At 45.0% G+C, this 20,278-nt stretch overlaps 1 protein-coding gene across 1 annotated transcript in view; it reads left to right on the top strand.

Moving 5' to 3' along the window:
- Positions 1-11,442, top strand: part of ACO2 (aconitase 2) — a 215,320-nt gene extending 203,878 nt beyond the window's left edge. The window contains exon 17 of the mRNA XM_063940467.1: positions 10,619-11,442. Coding sequence (XP_063796537.1) covers positions 10,619-10,753 — 135 coding nt within the window. The 3' untranslated portion in view covers positions 10,754-11,442. The remainder of the gene's footprint in view (positions 1-10,618) is intronic.
- Positions 11,443-20,278: the final 8,836 nt, after the last annotated feature.

Genomic DNA, 20,278 nt, shown 5'->3' with positions numbered 1-20,278 from the left:
GGCTTCACTGCCTGAAGTTCAGACGTTGTTCCGGGGGTGCTGCATATTCAGCCTCCTTTTGGGCCACCGGTGGCACCTTGGGATCTTAACGTTGTGTTGGATTTCCTGAAATCCCACTGGTTTGAGCCACTTAAGACCGTGGAGCTAAAATATCTCACGTGGAAAGTGGTCATGCTATTGGCCTTGGCTTCAGCTAGGCGACTCAGAATTGGCGGTTTTGTCATGTAAAAGCCCTTATCTGATCTTCCATATGGACAGGGCAGAATTTAGGACTCGTCCCCAATTTCTCCCTAGGGTGGTATCATCGTTTCATTTGAACCAGCCTATTGTGGTGCCTGCGGCTACTAGGGACTTGGAGGATTCCAAGTTGCTGGACGTAGTCCGGGTTTTGAAAATGTATGTTTCCGGAACGGCGGGAGTCAGAAAGCATGACTCGCTGTTTATTCTGTATGCAGCCAACAAGGTTGGCGCTCCTGCTTCGAAGCAGACTATTGCTCGCTGGATCTATAGCACGATTCAGCTGGTTCACTCTGCGGCTGGATTGCCGCATCCAAAATGGTGAAAGCCCATTCCACAAGGAAGGTGGGCTCTTCTTGGGCGGCTGCCCGAGGGGTCTCGGCTTTACAGCTTTGCCGAGCTGCTACTTGGTCGGGGTCAAACAAGTTTGCTAAGTTCTACAAGTTTGATACCCTGGCTGAGGAGGACCTTGAGTTTGCTCATGCGGTGCTGCAGAGTCATCCGCGCACTCCCGCCCGTTTGGGAGCTTTGGTATAATCCCCATGGTCCTTACGGAGTTCCCAGCATCCACTAGGACGTCAGAGAAAATAAGAATTTACTCACCGGTAATTCTATTTCTCGTAGTCCGTAGTGGATGCTGGGCGCCCGTCCCAAGTGCGGACTCTCTGCAATACATGTATATAGTTATTGCTTAACTAAAGGGTTATTGTTATGAGCCATCCGTTAAATGAGGCTCAGTTGTTCATACTGTTAACTGGGTATGGTTATCACAAGTTGTACAGTGTGATTGGTGTGGCTGGTATGAGTCTTACCCTGGATTCCAAATCCTTTCCTTGTTGTGTCAGCTCTTCCGGGCACAGTTTCCCTAACTGAGGTCTGGAGGAGGGGCATAGAGGGAGGAGCCAGTGCACACCAGATAGTACCTAATCTTTCTTTTAGAGTGGCCAGGTTCCTGCGGAGCCCGTCTATTCCCCATGGTCCTTACGGAGTTCCCAGCATCCACTACGGACTACGAGAAATAGAATTACCGGTGAGTAAATTCTTATTTTTACCTCTGAACAAAATATCCAAAATGCAGCAATGGGTGTGATGGGATTGATGGTGTCGACATTAGACATGGTGGAGTATGCTCCGTTCCATTCAAGGCCTCTGATGAAAAAAAAACCATTCCATTTGGAAAGGATCAGACATTGCAGACAATAAAAACGCAGACTATGGTCCTTCCTCTGGAAGTAAGGAGATCATTAGCCTGGTGGCTAAAGACATCCCATCTGGACAAAGGGAGACCCTTTTGGATATCCGATTGGGAAGTCCTGACCGATGCCAGTCTTCAGGGCTGGGGAGCAGTGTCGGGAAGAAGTTGCTTCCAAGGGCAGTGGACCAAGGAAGAAAGCTGACTGCCAATAAATATATTGGAACTTCGGGCCATTTATAAAGCACTCATTCAGGAAAAGGACGTTCTTCAGAGGAAACAAGTTCAAATTTGCTCGGACAATGCAACAGCAGTAGCGTACGCGTTGGAGTACAAGAAGAACGAAGCAACCACCGAGGACACGAAGCCCGCCGCCGCCAGCACCCCAATACCGGAAGTAAACATCCGAACTTCCGGTTTGACGGACGGAGCAGCGGCCACAGTGCGGCTAGGAGGAGGAGAACGTTAGTCACGGCATAAGCAGGAAATGCCATCAGCAACCTAAACGCTGCCACAGAGACCAGAGCCTCCAGCCACACTTGCATCGGAAAATAGGGTAAGTCAGGGAAAGTTTCCACTGCAAAAAAAGACTGTGCCCTCTCACCAAAGTGTCCACAAGCTCCACAATTATTCACAAAGGAGCTGTAAACATTGCACTTCCCCCTCCCCTTCCCCCCCCCCCCCTTTATTTTTATTTTAATTTTATTTTAATTTTATTTTTATTTTATTTTTTATTTTATTTATTAATTTACTTTACATACATTTTCAGAACACCATACATTTGCACACACAAGCGCTCAGTCCAGACAAATTTCTTTAAACATCAAACAACAACTTGAGCAGCTCCCTTCCACAAGCGCAGCAATTTATATTTATTCATTGTGGATGCCCTGTCAGTGAGAAGGGACTTTCATCTGGCTTATGTGTTTCCACCAATCGCCCTGTTTCCCAGGGTGATGCAAAAGGTAAAACAAGGAAAGGGCACAGTGATACTAATAGCTCTGGCTTAACCCAGAAGACATTGGTACACAGATCTGCATGGGCTTTCGATGGATGCTCCATTCCTACTCCCTCAACGTCCAGATCTACTGTCAGAGGGTCCTTACCATTACAAGCACCTGGATCGACTGTCTTTGACAGTGTTGCTCTTGAGACTTCCATTCTGAAAGCAAGAGGACTCTCAACAGGTAATTCAAACAATGTTCAGAGCAAGGAAACCATACTCTGCTCGCATTTATCACCGAATATGGTAAACCTATATTCAATGGTGCAGTGACAGGAAATTTGACCTTAGGTCTTTCATAGTTTCCAGAGTCCTAGCATTCCTTCAGGCAGGAATGGACAAAGGTCTACTGGTGGCTTCCTTCGGAGTGCAGGTGTCTGCATTGACTGGTTCCAAAAGAAAATTGATAACTTACTTTCTTCCAGGGAATGCTTCACATCCAACTTCCCTTTGTTCCTCCTGCAGTGTCTTTGGGATTTAAGTTTTTAGTCCTAAAGGTGCTTCAGGTTGCTCCATTTGAATCACTAAAGCAAGTGGATCTTAAATGGTTGACAGTTAAAGCTTTCTTCCTACTCTAGCTTCAGCTAGAAGAGTTTCAGGTTTGGGGTGGCATTATTTTGTCTCCTTCCTTTTTTCTGATTTTTTTTCTTTTTTAAATCCAGATAGAGAGGTCTTAGAACCAAATCTGATTATCTTCCTAAAGTGGTGTCTAAATTCCACTTTAACAAAGAAATTGGGCAGGACCTTTCTGCGGGAGATGCTTCATTGGATTGAGTCCGTCCCTTAGGGATCTATGTGGATTGCACCAGTGCCATCGGAAAGACGCACTTTGTTCTCTACGGATTTCACAAGAGAGGATGGCCTGCTGACAAGCGGGCACTGGCGAGGTGGCTTCAGATGACTATTTCAGAAGCATATTCTCAAGCTGATCTTTCTATTCCGGCTAATGTCTCTGCTCACTCTACTCGTAAGGTAAGTTTGTCATGGGCAGCACAGCGTGGTGCTTCAGCTGAACAGATATGTAAGACAGCCACATGGTCTTCCATTAACACATTTATTAGACATTATGCCTTTGATACCTTTTGCCTCTCAGGACGCAGAATTCGGGCGAAGGATTCTCCTGTCCAATCAGCAGTGTCCCCACCACTATATTTGCTTTGGGACATCCCAGTGTTTATTCTGTGGATAACCTGTGGACCCTGCAGGAGAAAGATAGTTATCGACGGTAAGTCTACCATAACTATATTACGTCCTAATGGATACTGGGGTTCTGTAGTTTAGTACCATGGGGATATAGATCGGGTCCACTGGAGCCTGAACCTTTAAAACCTTTTGTGTGTGTGTGTGCTGGCACCTCCCCTCTATGCCCCTCCTACCAGACTGTTTAGAAGAATGTGCCCAAGGAGCCAGGTGCAGTTCTCTGGAGCTCCAGTTTCCTTTATTTTTATTTTAGTTAGTTATTTTCAGGTAACCCTGGTTGGCAGCCAGGCTACCTGCTTCGTGGGACTTAGAGGGGGGACTGACCCAACCTCCTGAGGGTTAATGGTTTGTAATCCCAGCTGCTAGGATGCTAAGATCCTTTGGTACTGATCACATAGTTAGTATGTGTGCACATACCGGCAGCCAGCTGCCACCCTCTAACAGATGCCGAAGTTCCAGGTGCAGTGAGTTACACTGGGGTCCCGGTTAGTAGATCCCTGATGCAGTTTTGGTGGCAAGTCGCGCGTGGGCCACGAGCTGTGGTGCCTGCTGCTGACAAACTGGCTCAGCGCAGATGCCCCTCAGTGCTCACTGACACTAAAGGCTTTGTGTGTACTGTTATACATATTCTGATGTTTTAATAACATGGCCTATCTATGAATCTGGGACTACGCACCATTACAGGGGGCGGGGCTTCCCAGATCGGGGCCAGAGGCAGGAAGGCACCATTTCCTGCTGTGGCTCACCAAGGCTGCATGAACGCTGCTCTTCCAGAGACCCACGCTGCTACAAGACTCTATACTGGGGGTCTTAGAGAGGGGGGAGCACACCAACGGTGACGCCGCTGCACTCCTGTCATGTCATACACAGTTTACACATTGTACTGTTGTGTGTGTGTGTGTGTGTGTGTGTTGACGTCTGCTCCTCAGTGTCACTCCAGGGGCTCTCCTAGGGTCTGTGTGGAGGTGTTGGCCAGTGGGCTGCGCTGTATTACAGTTCTGTAAGATGTCTGTTGACATGGTAATGTATGCTGCTTGTAACTCTACCCTGTCTTCAGCGGGGTCGCTCGTGTGTGAACAATGCTCCTTATCTCCACAGGGACACAGTTCACAGACACCTGACTGGTTAGACAATTTTAAATGCATGATTCAGAATGTCAATTCAGAATTGGCTGCAGCTGAAAGGGAGAGACAGGTGTTGAAACAGTTTATTGCTTCTATTGAAAAAGCAGCAGATACCAGAAAGACTTCTCAGCCCCCTCTGGTGGTTTCATCTAAACGTTCACTGACACAGGTGCTCCAGTCTGATTCTGATCAGCCTGATGTGGATGATGAGATGGATGAGGACAGCTCTCTGTCTCCAGGGGTTGAGGCCCTCATTTTTGTTGTTAGAGAGGTTCTCCACATCCCAGATCAGGAGTCTGAACCAGATGAGTTGTACTTTAATGTTGGACCAAAGTCCTCAGCCACTTTTCCTGTGTCTAAAGAGTTAAACGCCGTGGCCAGGGAAGCATGGTTGAACCCTGATAAGAAATTTAAAATTCTTTAGAGGTTTTTAACTACTTTTCCCCTCCCGACTGAGGACAGGAAGGTCTGGGGGAAAAAACCCGTCAGTCGACACGTGTGTGTGTGTCCAGACTGTCTAAGAAATTGGTACTGCTGGTACCAGGGGCTATATCCCTAAAAGAACCAGCTGACCATAAAATTGAGACCACTCTCAAGGCAATTTATACGACAGCGGTTGTAGCACAGTGCGCCACAATAGTGTATGAGTGGATTTCCAGGGCAATGGTAAAGTGGTCTGATTCTGTTGTTGATGGTTTAGACTCTCTGCCCCGGGAAGATGTCATTACTCTGCTACAGCACATACACAATTCCTTTATAGCAGGTATTCCCAACCGCAGTCCTCAAGGCACACCAACAGTGCAGGTTTTAGTGATATTTTGATTTAACCATCTGTGCTGAAGCCTGAATAACTGAGGTACTAATTCAGTCACCTGTGTTCAAGCCTGGATCTCTCTAAAACCAGGACTGTTAGTGTGCCTTGAGGACCGCAGTTGGGAAACACTGTTTTATAGCCTCGCTCATAAAATTAGCAGCATCCTGAAAGATAAATGGCTGCACTACTGCTAGGGCTGTTTCGGCAAGCAGGGCTTTATGGTTACGTAAATGGTCAGCGGACGCAGATTCCAAAAAGGGTGTCGAAAATCTTCCCTTTACGGGTGATGCCTTGTTTGGGGACGAATTAAATAAATGGATCTCCCAGGCCACGGCGGGTAAGTCTACCTGTCTGCTGTGCCGCCTGCTAGACGTTCTTACACAGGACCAACTGTACAGTCCTTTTGTGTGGCGATGTTCAGAGGCTGGGGCTGGGGCATCTCCACCACTCGGAGAGGTTCTCATGGTAAGTCACGAAAATCGGCAGCTGCTGCATACCTGGACCAGACCTCTGGATCCCCTGTTGCTAAGCCTTCCGCGTGACTGTTGGCCCCAGCAGCAAGGCGGTTTTCAGGTGGGTGCTCTCCTTCAACACTTTGCCCACTTATGGGCGAAGTCCTGCCGGGATCTCATTTCCCAAGGTTACCGGCTGGAATTTCAATCACTTCCTCCTCACAGATTTTTCAAATTGTGCTTACCAGCTTTGCTGGCAGCAAAAGTTACCTTGCAAGAGGCCATTCAAAAGCTTTTGCGTACAGGGGTGGTTCCTGTACCTCCTCCCTTACACAACAGGGTTTTTACTCCAGTCTTTTTGTCGTTCCAAAACCGGACGGTTCGGTGCGACACATCTTAAATCTGAAGTCTCTAAACACATCTATGGGTGTTCAAATTCACAATGGAAACCACTGCCTGCAGGGATTCCGGTCTGGAAGAGGGGGAATTCCTGGTATCTATAGATGTCAAGGATGCTTACCTACACATCACCATGTGGCCCCCTCATCAGGTTTACCTCAGGTTTGCCATCTTGGACAACCATTTCCAGTTTCAGGCCTTGCCCTTTCGCCTATCCACAGCTCCGAGGGTCTTCACCAAGGTCATGGCAGAGATGATGCTGCAACTGCGCATGATGAGAGTCAACATAGTTCCCTACTTAGCCTTTATCAAGAGATCGTCCATGTCCAGGAAACGTCTATTGCAAAGCATCTAACGGACGATTCGCCTGCTTACGGATCATGGGTGGATCCTAAACTTCCAGAAATCTCACCTGGAACTGACCCAACGCCTTCATTTACTGGGAATGATTCTGGATACAGTGTCTCAAAGGGTTGTTTCTTCCAATGGACAAGGCCTTGGCTATCCAGGCCATGGTCCGCTCAGTGCTCCGTCCTCGCAAGGTGTCCATTCATCTTTGCTTACGCTTGCTGGGCAGCATGGTTGCTGCTTATGAGGCAATCCAATATGGCAGATTTCATGCCCGGCCATTTCAGCTGGATCTGCTGGACAAATGGTCAGGGTCTCGCCTGCACATGCATCAGGATGTGTCAACCTTATCTCCGAAAACCTGAGTCTCTCTATTATGGTGGCTGCAACTTCCTCACCTGGTCGAAGGCTGGAATTACAATATCCACTCGTGAATTCTACTCGCTACGGATGCCAGCTTCCGGGGTTGGGGGTGGCTGTGACCCAAGGGGCCCAGTTCCAGGGGAGATGGTCAGTTCAGGAATCTGCTCTGCCGATAAACATCCTGGAACTCGGGGCAATTTACAGTGCTCTGCTGCAGGCTTCCCATCTCCTGAGGGATCGGCCGATCTAGGTTCAATCGGACAAAGCCACGGCAGTGGCGTACATAAACCGACAAGGGGGAACAAAAAACAGAGCGGCGATGCGAGAAGTGTCAAAGATCATCCTCTGGCCGGAAACCAATGCAAGGGCCATCTCAGCCATATTCATTCCAGGTGTGGACAACTGGGAAGCGGGCTTCCTCAGCAGACATGATCTCCATCCGGTGGAATGGGGCCTACATGCCCAGGTGTTTAAACAGCTAATTTACCTGTGGGGCTGTTGGCAGATAGATCTGATGGATTCTCGTCTCAACAAGAAGCTATGCCGTTACTGTTCCAGAACGGGGGATCCACAGGCTGTAGCAGTGGACGTGCTTATGACACCATGGACGTACCAGTTTGTGTACCTGTTCCCTCCTCTACTGCTAATACCAAGGGTTCTAAAAAAACAAAGAAGGGAAAGCGTTCAAGCAATTCTAATTGCCCCAGACTGGCCTATATGGGCGTGGTACGGAGACCACCTACCCATGATTCTGGAGGATCCCTGTCCTCTTCCACTCCAAAAGGATCTTCTTCAACAAGGTCCGTATGTCTATCCAGTCTCACAGCAGCTACGTTTGATGGCTTGGAACTTGAGAGGGAGATTCTAGCAAGAAAAGGTCTTCCCTTCCAGGTGGTTTCCCCCATGGTCCAAGTCAGGAAGCTGGTAACGTCAAAACATTATTGTATCTGGAAGAAGTATGTCTCCCGTGGAATTAGTAGTTTTCTACTTTTCCTGCAAGCAGGAGTGGATATGGGCCTACGCTTAGGCTCCATCACAGTACAAATTTCAGCGCGCTCTATTTTCTTCCAGAAACAACTTGCCATGTTGCCAGAAGTTCAAACTTTCCTAAAAGGAGTACTTCATATGCAACCGCCCTTTGTACCTCCCATGGGATCTCAATGTGGTTTTGTCCTTTCTTCAATTGGACTGGTTTGAACCCTTGCATAGGGTAGAGTTAAAATTTCTCACCTGGAAAACGGGGACGTTATTGTCATTGACGTCTGCAAGGCTTGTCTCTGAAGGCGGGGATATAGGGGACTGGCCCGTTACATTCTGAGATGCCAAAAGCTTTGATTGTTGGTGCCAAGCCGCTGTCGCTACCTCATATCCCAATTTTTATCCTGTGGACTTAGTAGAAATAGTTATCGACTTTAAGTCTACGATAACTATATATCTTTTCAATCTGTTAAAACCAGTATAGGTAAGTATGGAGAGGAGGAATTCTTAGTGTTATTCCCAAAGTGGTCGAAATTGCCTGATCTTCTTGGTAATGAAAAATCAGTAGTTTGACATGTGGACTCCATTCTGGAGTTATCTTAATGTGGAGATAGTGTATGGATCATTTTAGAATTCATCAGACAGCTCCATAAGAGTTTCCAAATGCCCAACCATTCTATAACTACAGAAAAAGGAAAGATGCAGGTGCACAGTCCGAACATCAAGAACACTGACTATCAAAACCATTATAACAAACTCTGGTTCTCTGCATAATTTTTGGGCAAAAAATTATCAGCCCACTTTCTGCAACCAGGTGACCTCATCAGGTGGGTTCTTAACATTCCTAAGGTTCAATTTCAGAACATTGGACCCCCTTGCCAGCACAGCCCAACCACCCCAAGTGACAAGTAGCAGTGTAAATGTTAGAAAGTATTACAGTAATAAGAAACAGCAGCATAGGTGCTAAAGTTGTAACAATAAGCATGTCCAGGGGCATACCCACCAGGATGTGCTGATTTTTAAATCCATTTTATTTAAATCCCATGATTTTTGAAAAAAACATGGGATTGAAATCAGAGGGGGGGGGGGGGGGGGGTTTGGAAAAAACAATGTTGTACGTGTGTGGAAAGTATTAGAGGTTAGTTTGAAGGCATTAAGGCCCAGATTTATCAAGCCTTGGAGAGTGATAAATTGCACTGTGATAAAGTATCAGCCAATCGGCTCCTAACTGCCATGTTATAGACTGTGTTTGAAAAATCACAGATCAGAGCTGATTGGTTGGTACTTTATCACCGTGCAATTTATCAATCCGCTCCGATCTGTGATTTTTTTCAAACACAGCCTATAACATGGCAGTTAGGAGCTGATTGGCTGATACTTTATCACTCTCCAAGGCTTGATAAATCTGGGCAAATCAAGCATGAAAACCTTTTTGGACTGCTATAATCAAGCACATTTTCTTGCTTACTTGATGGACCAAAGATACTGTGGTAGTTGTCCAACAGAAGAAACATTAGAAGCTATTAAGTTTGCCAAAGAAAAATAGGCACATTTAAATACCCTTCTACAAACACTAGTCAAGATCCAAGCAAAAGCAAACCCGTGTAATGACTTCTTCTTTGACCACGATGTTGTGGCTCCAATCAATTGATGGAAAATGTGCATTGGTTCAGAAACTGTAGCTGGTAATGACTGTCATGGTAGCAGTAGAGCAGTTGCTAACAGCTACAGCATCATCAGCTTCAGTAGAAAGAATATTTTCTTCATTTGGTTTGGTATAATCAGAACTGAAAAACCGCTTGGGTACTGACAAAGCTGCAAAACGTAGGTTTCTTTTTAAGGTGTTTAAAAAAAAAAAATAGCCTAATGAATAGTATTATTAAAATTCACCAATCGGGCAAGGCATTTGCCAACTATTGTAACTTAACATCCATTGCGGTTTCTTTCCTTTTGCATTTTGTGTGATTTGTGTGCAGTTTGCTGTACCATGCCATGATTCATGGTGACGCAAGTAATTTAAATTAAATATATCCGTTACAGTAAACTTTTTTTTATTATATTTTACTTGGTTTATTTGTTTACTTTTTTAATAAAAATCCAAGTTTAAAAAAAATGAGAATAAAAGTGTGTGTGTGTGTTCATGAATCTTATCTTTTTTCCCCCACACTGATACCTAGATATTTTAAAGGACCACGAGGGAAAAGTTTACCACCCAATGGTGTAAAATAAATATATATATATATATATATATATATATATATATATATATATATATATATATATATATATATATATAGTTTATTTTCACAGGGAAGTTGGGCTCCATAGTAACTGCACTCCCTGCACCTGTGGTAGCTACGTTTTTGCTTACAGACATCTTCTAAGTACTATACTTTATGGTGCGGCAGAATAAACTTTATTATATGAAGTAAATCTGATTACATATGTGACGGTTTTTTGTTTGTTTTGTAACTTTTTTTTTTTTTCCCTTCCCCTGGCCACCTGCAGCCTGTGCAGTGCATAATCACCCATCAGAATGGTAAACAAGAAACCATCCTCCTGAATCACACCTTCAATGAGACACAGATTGAATGGTTCCAGGCCGGCAGTGCACTCAACCGTATGAAAGAGCTTCAGCACTAGAATCGCATCTGGCCACATGCTTTTTCTTTTCCAGTAACATAGACTGTTCAGTCCCAGAATGATTGATTGCATCAGAATGGTTAATCACCTAACTATACAGCATTATGAAATACATCTTAAACCGTATTCCAATTTTATTTTATTTTTCCCCCCCTTCTAAGACCTTTTCCAGGACCTGCTGCAGTATGATCCGTATGCCATGCCTGTTTCTTGTATTTATTGGCAATTACTATTGCTGCTGTGATGTTCTCCTCCAGTCTGTGGAAAGCTTAAGATCCATGCTGCAACTCCAAAAGTATATTTTAACTCCAAAGTAGTTGTAAAACGTCCAATCATACAAGGATTTTTCTATTTCGGTCATGCCTAAATAAATATTTTTCTTGTTGCATTGCGTCCATTTGAACACTGTTTAAATGGAGTTCGATCAGCCTATGTGACTACTACTTTACAACCGTGCAAAATGAACAGTGGAAATCTCTAGATGCGTGGCTCTGTCTGTGCTGTGTTCAACATTGTGCTGGCTTTTATTCCATCCTGCAAGACTTACTGTGAAACTTTACTGTCTGATATTGTTGGTAACATCTTGTTGATGCCCGATAAGATAAACCATACTTTAAAGAGTAGAAAGATCAGCTAAGGCATTGTAATGCTCTGTAAAGGAAATAAATTGTATCTGGGGCAAAATGTAACCTCCATTCTGATGGTGTTGTTTTAATTCATGTACAGCAATTACCTGCATCATATAATACTATTCTGTTTAAGTAATGGAAGATGCACGCCATCTTGTCTACTGGAACATGAACATTTCCAGTGTTGGCAAAAGAAAGCTGACACTTCAACAGCATGCTTGGCTTGTCATACAGTGTTTTCTCTAAGGGCCTGATTCAGAGGGGGGACACTATACATGTAACTGCGAATATATGCAAATATCAATGTCGGCATTCACCTTTTGTGATTGTGTGCACCAGACGGAGTAAACCCGAGACTTACACTATTACCCCTTTCACAAATAACCTGGTATCAACTTGGTATATTGCTGGGTTGACACGGGGCGGTGTGAACAGGTTGCCGGGTCGATGGGACTCGGTCACAACATAATCTCATCTCCCAGCGCCGCACCCGACGCCGGTTCCATCCCCTGCCTCTATGGCAACCCGACGCGGCCTATTGCCGGGTCAGGGACACAGTGTGAAAGGTCCAATGCCAGATCCCACTCTGAAAGGACCGGTTTCCAATTCCAAGGTGGCATTGCGATCTGAAAGGGGTATATGTAAGCACAGAGCAAATCTGCTGGTGGTTCTGAATGCTCCACCATCAGCTGCTGGAGCAGCCTATGGCTCGCACAGTGTACAATATCAATTGCAAACCCCTCTAAGTATGGTCTCTGGCTGCAGTGCTGAGAGAGCGGAGCCGCATCCATTTACATGCCCATGTAACTCCTTCAACATCCCAATTCCCCCCCTCCCTCCCCCCCTGATTCAGTCTCCCTCTAATGATCCCATACGCAACTGCTATTGTACGGTTAGGTTACTGCGTGTGCAATATTGCCTTTTGTGGATTTTTTGCACAGTAGCAAAAAAAAAAAATCTCTTAAACGTGCAAACATCTGCTCTCCGTCCACCTTAGTCAGGCCCTGAATATCAAATGAGAAACTTTGCACAATGGGGGTGAAAGGTGTCACAGATGTATTGCAGTCAAATTACAGTCTATGGATATGTGCTGTGTAATTCAGAAACCATTGGTGTTCATTTGAAATATGTTACGGTCTGCAAAGAACCAGGCATTTATGGTGTACTTATCTTGGCATCAAGTGTTTTTAGCTCATGCTTTTCTCAGCTACATGAATGTATAGTGTGAAATCTATATTTGTTAATGCCAAAGTAAGATAAATATACACTAAAACTTTCTGCATAAAACAGAAATCCTACCAGGCAAGAGCAGTGTTCTCTGGGCATGAGATTAGCTAACTGGTGAAGTGCTGGTAGATGAATATTTGTGGTACTTGCCTCATCTTGTGCTTGTAACATCTTTTCATATGGTCAGTGAGATCGATCCCAGAATGTTAATTTCAGAGAGAGGGGAAAGTCTAAATAATGAATGTACTTCCAAGGTGCTTTAAGGTGAACCCCTCTTCTTAACAATCATTGTGTGCTGACAAAGATCTTTAAGAGTAGGGTCATCTTAAAATGCACCTGGTGAACATTTGTGCGGTTCGTAAATAGTCCTTCTTTCTGCAATAAAATAGCCAAAAGACCATTTTTAGATTTTATGCAGGAGTAAGGGTTAACTGTTTTTGTGTATATAAATCTTCGTACAAAATAAAAACGTAATCTTGTTTGAGGAGGTGGGTTTGTTTTTTGGGCATATATATAATTTTTTTTTTTTTTGTGGGGGAAGGGGGGGGTGGAATCAGAAAAACGGCTTTCTTTTATGTCCTAGAGGATAATGGGGTTCCATTTAGTACCATTGGGTATAGATGAGTCCACTACGAGCCAAGCCATGGGCGCTCTAAGAATTTGATAGTGTGAGCTTGCGCCTCCCTCTATGCCCCTCCTACCAGACTCAGGTTAGAAAATGTGCCCAGAGAAGCAAGTCATGCTTATGGAAGCGACTGAAGAGTTTTCTGCGTTTCTTTTCTGCGTTTATTTTCTATTTTTGTTATTTTCAGGCAGGGCTGGTTGGCACCAGCCTGCCTGCGTCGTTGGACTTAAGTGGCGGTAACGGCCCAACCTCTTGCAGGGTTAATGGTCCCGTTCCCTGGCGACAGGACACTGAGCTCCTGAGGGAACTATTCACAAGCCCCACCACGGCGAGCGTACATTCCCGCAGCGTGCCACCACCCCTAACAGAGCCAGAAGAAAGAAGAGTGGCGAGTACTAAGCCGGTGACCCGACTAGCGGGTCGCCGGTGTTAAGTTCGTTTAACTTGCAGGAAAAAGCAATACAGAAATACAGAAATGTTCAGGCTGCTGCGACCGCTAAGCGTGTGTGGGATAAACCTCTATGAAATGCGTACATGTTGCGTAAGCACGCCATCACGTAAGCACAGAGTAGCTACACGTGCGACCGAGTATACTTTAAACACGTAACAGGAAAGGAATGCGACATCAATTGTATATGTTATGGTCCAATGCAGCAACAAATATTTACTTAAAAGGGGGTTCACAGAGAAATACAACAATACAAGAGAAAAGCTACAACCAATGGATACATACATTTGAGGACTGGATCTGGGTGGCGCAGGCGAACAATCTATTCTCTGAAAGTCATCTTTCCAGATTGACTAAGGCCGGCCAGGAGTCTTGGTTTTTATACAATAGTCCAAAGCATGAAACAAAGGAAACTGTAATCTCTTCTTTCATAGGTCAAAGGGCTGGTCATTTACAGTACATGAGGGGTCATAGGTCGGTTTGAATAGGTGAGCGATGCCTGGTCCAGGTGCACTTGCAGATGTCCTCCACTGGGTTCCTGCCGAATATCAGGAGTACAGTAAATAGTGTGATATTAATATATTCCTGCGCATATCTATGCGCAGGAGCGTGCTACTTTCTGCAAACTGCCATCGGAATATTGCCCTTGAAATACTGTACAACTGGATACCAAACACCACTTCCTAACCTAATTCTGTCCCCCATATCCTGTAAAGTTGAATCCCTCTGTTATACTTCTGAAGTAAATGTAACTTGCTGGTGTGGTGTGTGTAGGCTATGTGTAAATTATGCACTATGTGGATTAAATATCGGATATGTCTTTGTGGCTTTTCCATGCGTATGCTACCGTATTTACTCATACCACACGTTAATATGCAGGACTTCGTGAGCCAATATACGGAACGTGCGGGTATGCGCACGCACGACAGAACAAGCGGACGCACAGAGGCCGCTCTGTGTGGTGTTTGCATGTGATGCATGTGGGTATAATATTTTCGACTTCGACAGTCCACCCTTTGGCAGGAAACAACAACTGCCACACATAACTAATAATACTGAAAATATTACATATACAATATGTACAAAATTCCGGATAACAGGGGAAGAGTTGTAGGTGGGAAATGTATGGCCTAGTGGGATAAGAAAAAGCGTGTATGTATGAGTAAATGTCTGGCAGGCATGTATCATCGTGCCGTATATGTTCTAAGCAAGCTTCGAGGTACTGCAAAGTATACATTAAATCCTTCTCATCCCATATTAAGGGTCTGTACATGGGCAAACAAACACTACCAAGCTCTTTTTAGGCAAGGGCCATTAGCCCTCACCTTTCCTGCTTCTTATACCAACAAATGGGGAGCACATTTATCTGATGATACATGTGGGGTAGATGTATTTTTTTTTGTGTGTCTTACCCTCATCTCTGCAATCTTCAGTTAATGACACAGTCGATAAATGTTATCCACACATAATAGCATACACATACATTTACATAAATTTGGGTATACTGAAACCTTTTCCGGTTGGATGTCTCTGGGTAGAGGGGAAAACAGGAAAATGGTGAAAGAAACAGGCCATGAAATTCATTTACAATCCTTATCACAACACTGTTTCTATGGATGGGTCATAAATTAAATCTGCCGCTGTTACAACGCTCTCGCTCCTTAGACTCATCAAATGTGTCCTGTGTTTGCGCCGCGTCAAAATTCGAACATATCTGAATACCAGACCAATAATTATGACGACACCCAGGATACAGAGGAGAAACTTTCCCACACTTAAAATTACATTTTGCGCCCACTCTCCTAACCCAGAGAACCATTTGAGTGGGTTCAACCATCAGACCCAGCTGATCAATTCATTACCCACAGCCGTCAAGGTAAGGTTGTGCTTCCTTCTGAACTCCCACTTCAACTGCAAGATCTCATCCATCTTTTGATCTATGATCTCCATTGGGTCTTCAGTACTATTCGTAATATACGTACAGCACTTCACACCATAATGAGTTGCCAGAGTAACACAGTACCCACCTGTCACAGCCGTTACATAATTCAAGACCATTCTGTACTGGACCAGCTCCTTCTTGTAGGCCTGTAGCTCCCTACCCGTATACCTGAAGGTGTCATCATACATCTCAGTGATATCTATCAAGTTCGCCAGCGCATGATGTACTTATAATTTATAATTCCTCTGGCAGTATGGGTGATATCTAATGCGAGAAGAATTTGAATCCCCGGGTATTCATGGATCAAATCAGAGGCTGCGTGCTCTGTCCTATCTATGAGGTGTCTCTTGACAATGTGTTCATAATGTGTGAGTATAAGGAGTCTGAGCGTTGCGGTGAATATCTTTCATTTTGTCGTATGCAATGGTCATAACCTCTGGTAGTACTCTGCCAATATAACACAACCCTTCAGAACTCTGAGTAAGCCACTTGTGCGCTTTCCTTCCACATATGAAGTAGGCATCATCTGGAAGAACATAAGGGACAAAATGCAACAAAACCATATCACAGATTTTTCTTATAAAGAAACCGGTCCCCAGTTCTCCAATTTGCTCTCAGTACAAGTATCGGGCTGGATGATATGGGCACAATACCCCTGCAACACTTTTCCAGCCCACATGGTTTTGATCCCACGTGTATACCTATATCGAAAATACCTCCCACTTGTGGCTATCTTACGTACAAGTTCGGAGTTGATGGGTACTTTATCAGCTCTATGTGAGAAGGTCATTGCTTATTCTTTGTCACTTCCCAATTTCCTGGTTTCCGGAAATTGGACACGTTAAAGCACAACAGTGACCTATCTACGTGGTACTGGTGGAGCTTCAAGCTAGGGGGCCTAGATATATTGAATTTCTTGTCCACCGGTCCCCCCCCCCTTGTAATTTGAGTACCTCAGCTATTGTTAAAGGGTATGGCTCTAATCTCGACTTACTCTGTTCTTGAGTTACTTGTGAGCACACCCAGCATTCTGTTTGATTTAAGACCGTACCCACTAATGAGTGGTAATTACTCAAAGGATGTCCGCTCATGTCGATATCGTTTGACTGACATCTCTGGATGCATCCATCTTCGACTATGTTTTCGCAATACCTACATATGCAGTATTCATCAGACAATAACCCTTCACATTGCCTCCGAGCTCCGTGACTACCAGATCTCTTACTGATACCAGCTTTGACCAAAGTGATGCGCTGATCCTGGGGTCCTACGAATCCATACTCTCCATCAGAACCCATTGCAGATCCTTGCTCGACGTCTCGGGGGCCCTCTCAAAAACAAATTGTCCTGATCAAAAACAGAGTCACAAGAAAAAGCTGGAAACACAGTCTCTTGGTGTGGATCCATTTCGTTAAGGAGCAAAAATAAAATAGGGAAAAAAAAACAGAAAAATGCAGTGGGAGGTGAAAAAAAGAAAAATGTTACGACAACCGTCCTTGATTCTGCTGCTCTCCATGCTCAGGTGCCGTCAAACAGTCCTGCCTCTCAGCTTTCCCGGAATAGATTCTTTAGTGATACGAGGTTCGCCTCACCTTTCTCTTTATCACGAGTTTTCTCCGGGTCAGCGACCTTCTTGCAGTGGGACGAGTGGACCCAAGTCTCTCTTTCGGCAACCTTTAGTGCTGTCGTGCTGGTCAACAAAACTTGATACGGTCCTTCCCACCTGTCAATGAGGCAACCTGAGCGTAGAAAATTTCGAATCATCACATAATCCCCAGGTTCAATGTCATGACAATTACTGTTCGGTAGGTTAGGAATTGCCAGTTTTAGATTCCTTTGCTGGTTTCTCAGTTGCTGGCTCATCCTAACCAAATATTGCACAGTCATTTAATTATTGCACTTCAAATCATCCTGGGGGTCTATCATTACATGGGGTTGTCGACCAAAAAGAACATCGAAGGGTGATAAGTTAAGCGGTGACCTGGGAGTGGTTCTGATGCTGTACAACACTAGTGGCAGTGCTTCTGGCCACAGCAGTCCAGTTTCAGCCATCACTTTGCTCAGCTTGTTTTTAATAGTGCTGTTCATTCTCTCCACCTTCGCACTGGCCTGTCGCCGGTATGGAGTATGCAGCTTACTATTAATACCCATCAGTTTGCACATGACCTGAAAGACTTCACCTGTAAAATGGGTACCCCTATCACTTTCAATCATTTTAGGGATACCATATCTACACATAAATTCCTGCACAATTTTCTTTGCAGTGAACACAGCAGTATTTGTGGCAGCGGGGAATGCTTCTACCCAGTTTGAAAAGACATTGGTACATACTAATACATACTTTAAATTCCTACAGGGTGGTAACTGTATGAAATCGATTTGTATTACCTGGAAAGGTCAGTCTGTAGGAGGGATATGGGATGGCTCCATTGGTATTTTCTTACCAATATTCTTCTTCAAGCAAGTAAGACGTCATTGCTTTCTTACCTGCATGAGAAGAGAACCCTGGTGCACTCCAGTAGGCTCTTACCAACTTGCACATACCTTCCTTGCCCAGATGAGTCAGACCGTGTGCCGCCTCAGCTAGGCTTGCGAGATATGCCCTGGGGGCCACTGGCTTACCGTGTTCATCTCTCCAAAGTCCTGAGGACTCCTGACCATATCCCTTCACCTTCCAGACCGCCTTTTCCTGTAGGGAACACAAATTTTACATTTCAATTAATTGTTGCATGTTTACCGTGTTAAATGTATTCAGTTGTGTGATGTTAGTTTGTATGATGGTGCTTCCTGATGATTTTGCAGCTTCGTCCGCCCGGCTGTTACCAAGTGAAATTGGGTCTTGGTTGTGTGTGCTTTACACTTGATAACAGCCACTCTGTCCGGTTCCTGTATGGCTGTCAGAAACCTCTTAATGTATGACTCATGCGCTACAGGTGTGCGAGCTGCTGTCATGAAATTTCTGAGGCGCCACCGGGCCCCGAAATCATGCACCACTCCAAAGGCGTACCTAGAGTCCGTGTATATATTAGCTGACTTACCCTTTGCCAACTCGCATGCTCTGGTCAGTTCTACCAGCTCAGCGACTTGTGCTGAGTGAGGTGGGCCATGGGGTTCAGCTTCTATGATACCTTCGTCATCTACAACTGCTCATCTGGTGCACAGGTCTCCCGAGTCCGTCTGTCTATGGCAGGGGTTCTCAAACTCAGTCCTCAGGACCCCACACAGTGCATGTTTTGCAGGTAACCCAGCAAGGGCACAGGTGTATTAATTACTCACAGACACATTTTAAAAGGTCTGCAGGTAGAGCTAATTATTTCACTTGCGATTCTGTGAGGAGACCTGCAAACCATGCACCGTGTGGGGTCCTGAGGCCCGAGTTTGAGAACCTGTGGTCTATGGCAACTACAGCCGGTTTAGAAGGTAAAGTCTACACCTTCCAGTGGGTTGTCACTGATGTCAGGTCTTGCAGTGAAAGTCTGGTTCAGGTATTCCATACAATCATGCGTATCAGTGTCTGCACTAAATCCTCCTTCACCATCATTCTCATCCTCCACCCTTTTTGCATGACCAGGCACATTCGGCAAGTAAGTTGCAGGATTTAGTGTGCTGCACCTCTTTATGGTGATGTTTACAGGGGCCATCAGTGATAGGTCCCACTTTGTAAACCGAGCGGATGAGACATGTCTGGTTTGGGCGGAGTTTAGTAAGGGTGATACTGCATGTGGTGTATGGATGGTCAGGTCGTGTCCTAACACTGCGTCTTCGCTTTTACTTACCAACAAAGCTATGGCTACAACACTTCGTAGGCAAGTGGGGAGAGACCATGCTACAGTGTCCAACTGTGCACTGTAATAGGCTACTGGTCTGCTGGCATCACCATGTTTCTGTGTTAAGACCCCGGCCGCGCACCCAGCGCTTTCGGTACCGTACAATTCAAAGGGCTTCTCATAAACTGGCATTCCCAATGCTGGTGCTTGTGACAAACACTGTTTTAGTCTCTCAAATGCCAGTTCGGACTCTTCTGTGTAAGAGACCCGTTCTGGTTTGTTCGAAGAGACCATTTCTTGCAAAGGTAGTGCCAGAATAGAGAACCCCGGAATCCAATTCCGACAGTACCCACACATTCCTAGAAAAGTGCGGATCTGTTGCTGAGTTTGCGGCAGGGTCATGTCGCGGATGGCCTGTATTCTGCCAGTGGTGAGGTGCCTAAGTCCTTGCATCAAGCACTGTCCAAAGTATTTAACCCCAGTCCGGCACAACTGCAACTTATCCTTTGAAACCTTGTGTCCTGTCTGGGAGAGATGAAACAAGCTGTTTAGTGTCTGCCAGGGACGACTCGAATGAGTCAGAGCACAACAACAAATCATCTACATATATTATACATATATGTATACATATATGTATATATGTATTAGCACCGACCCACTCTCAGGTTGAAAAGATTGCAAACAGTCATATAGGGCCTGGGAGAAAATATTTGGGCTGTCAATGAAACCTTGGGAGAGACGGTTCCAGGTGTATTGTACTCCCCTGTAGGTGAAAGCAAAGAGGTATTATACGGCTGTCAGGGTGAAGAGGGACAGAAAAGAATGCAGAACAGAGGTCAATGACAGTGAAGAACTTAGAGGTGGAGGGAATCTGCATGAGGATGACT

This window comes from Pseudophryne corroboree, chromosome 9 (genome assembly GCF_028390025.1).
Source record: "Pseudophryne corroboree isolate aPseCor3 chromosome 9, aPseCor3.hap2, whole genome shotgun sequence".
NCBI lineage: Eukaryota > Metazoa > Chordata > Amphibia > Anura > Myobatrachidae > Pseudophryne > Pseudophryne corroboree.
This window is presented reverse-complemented; position numbering and strand designations above follow the sequence as displayed.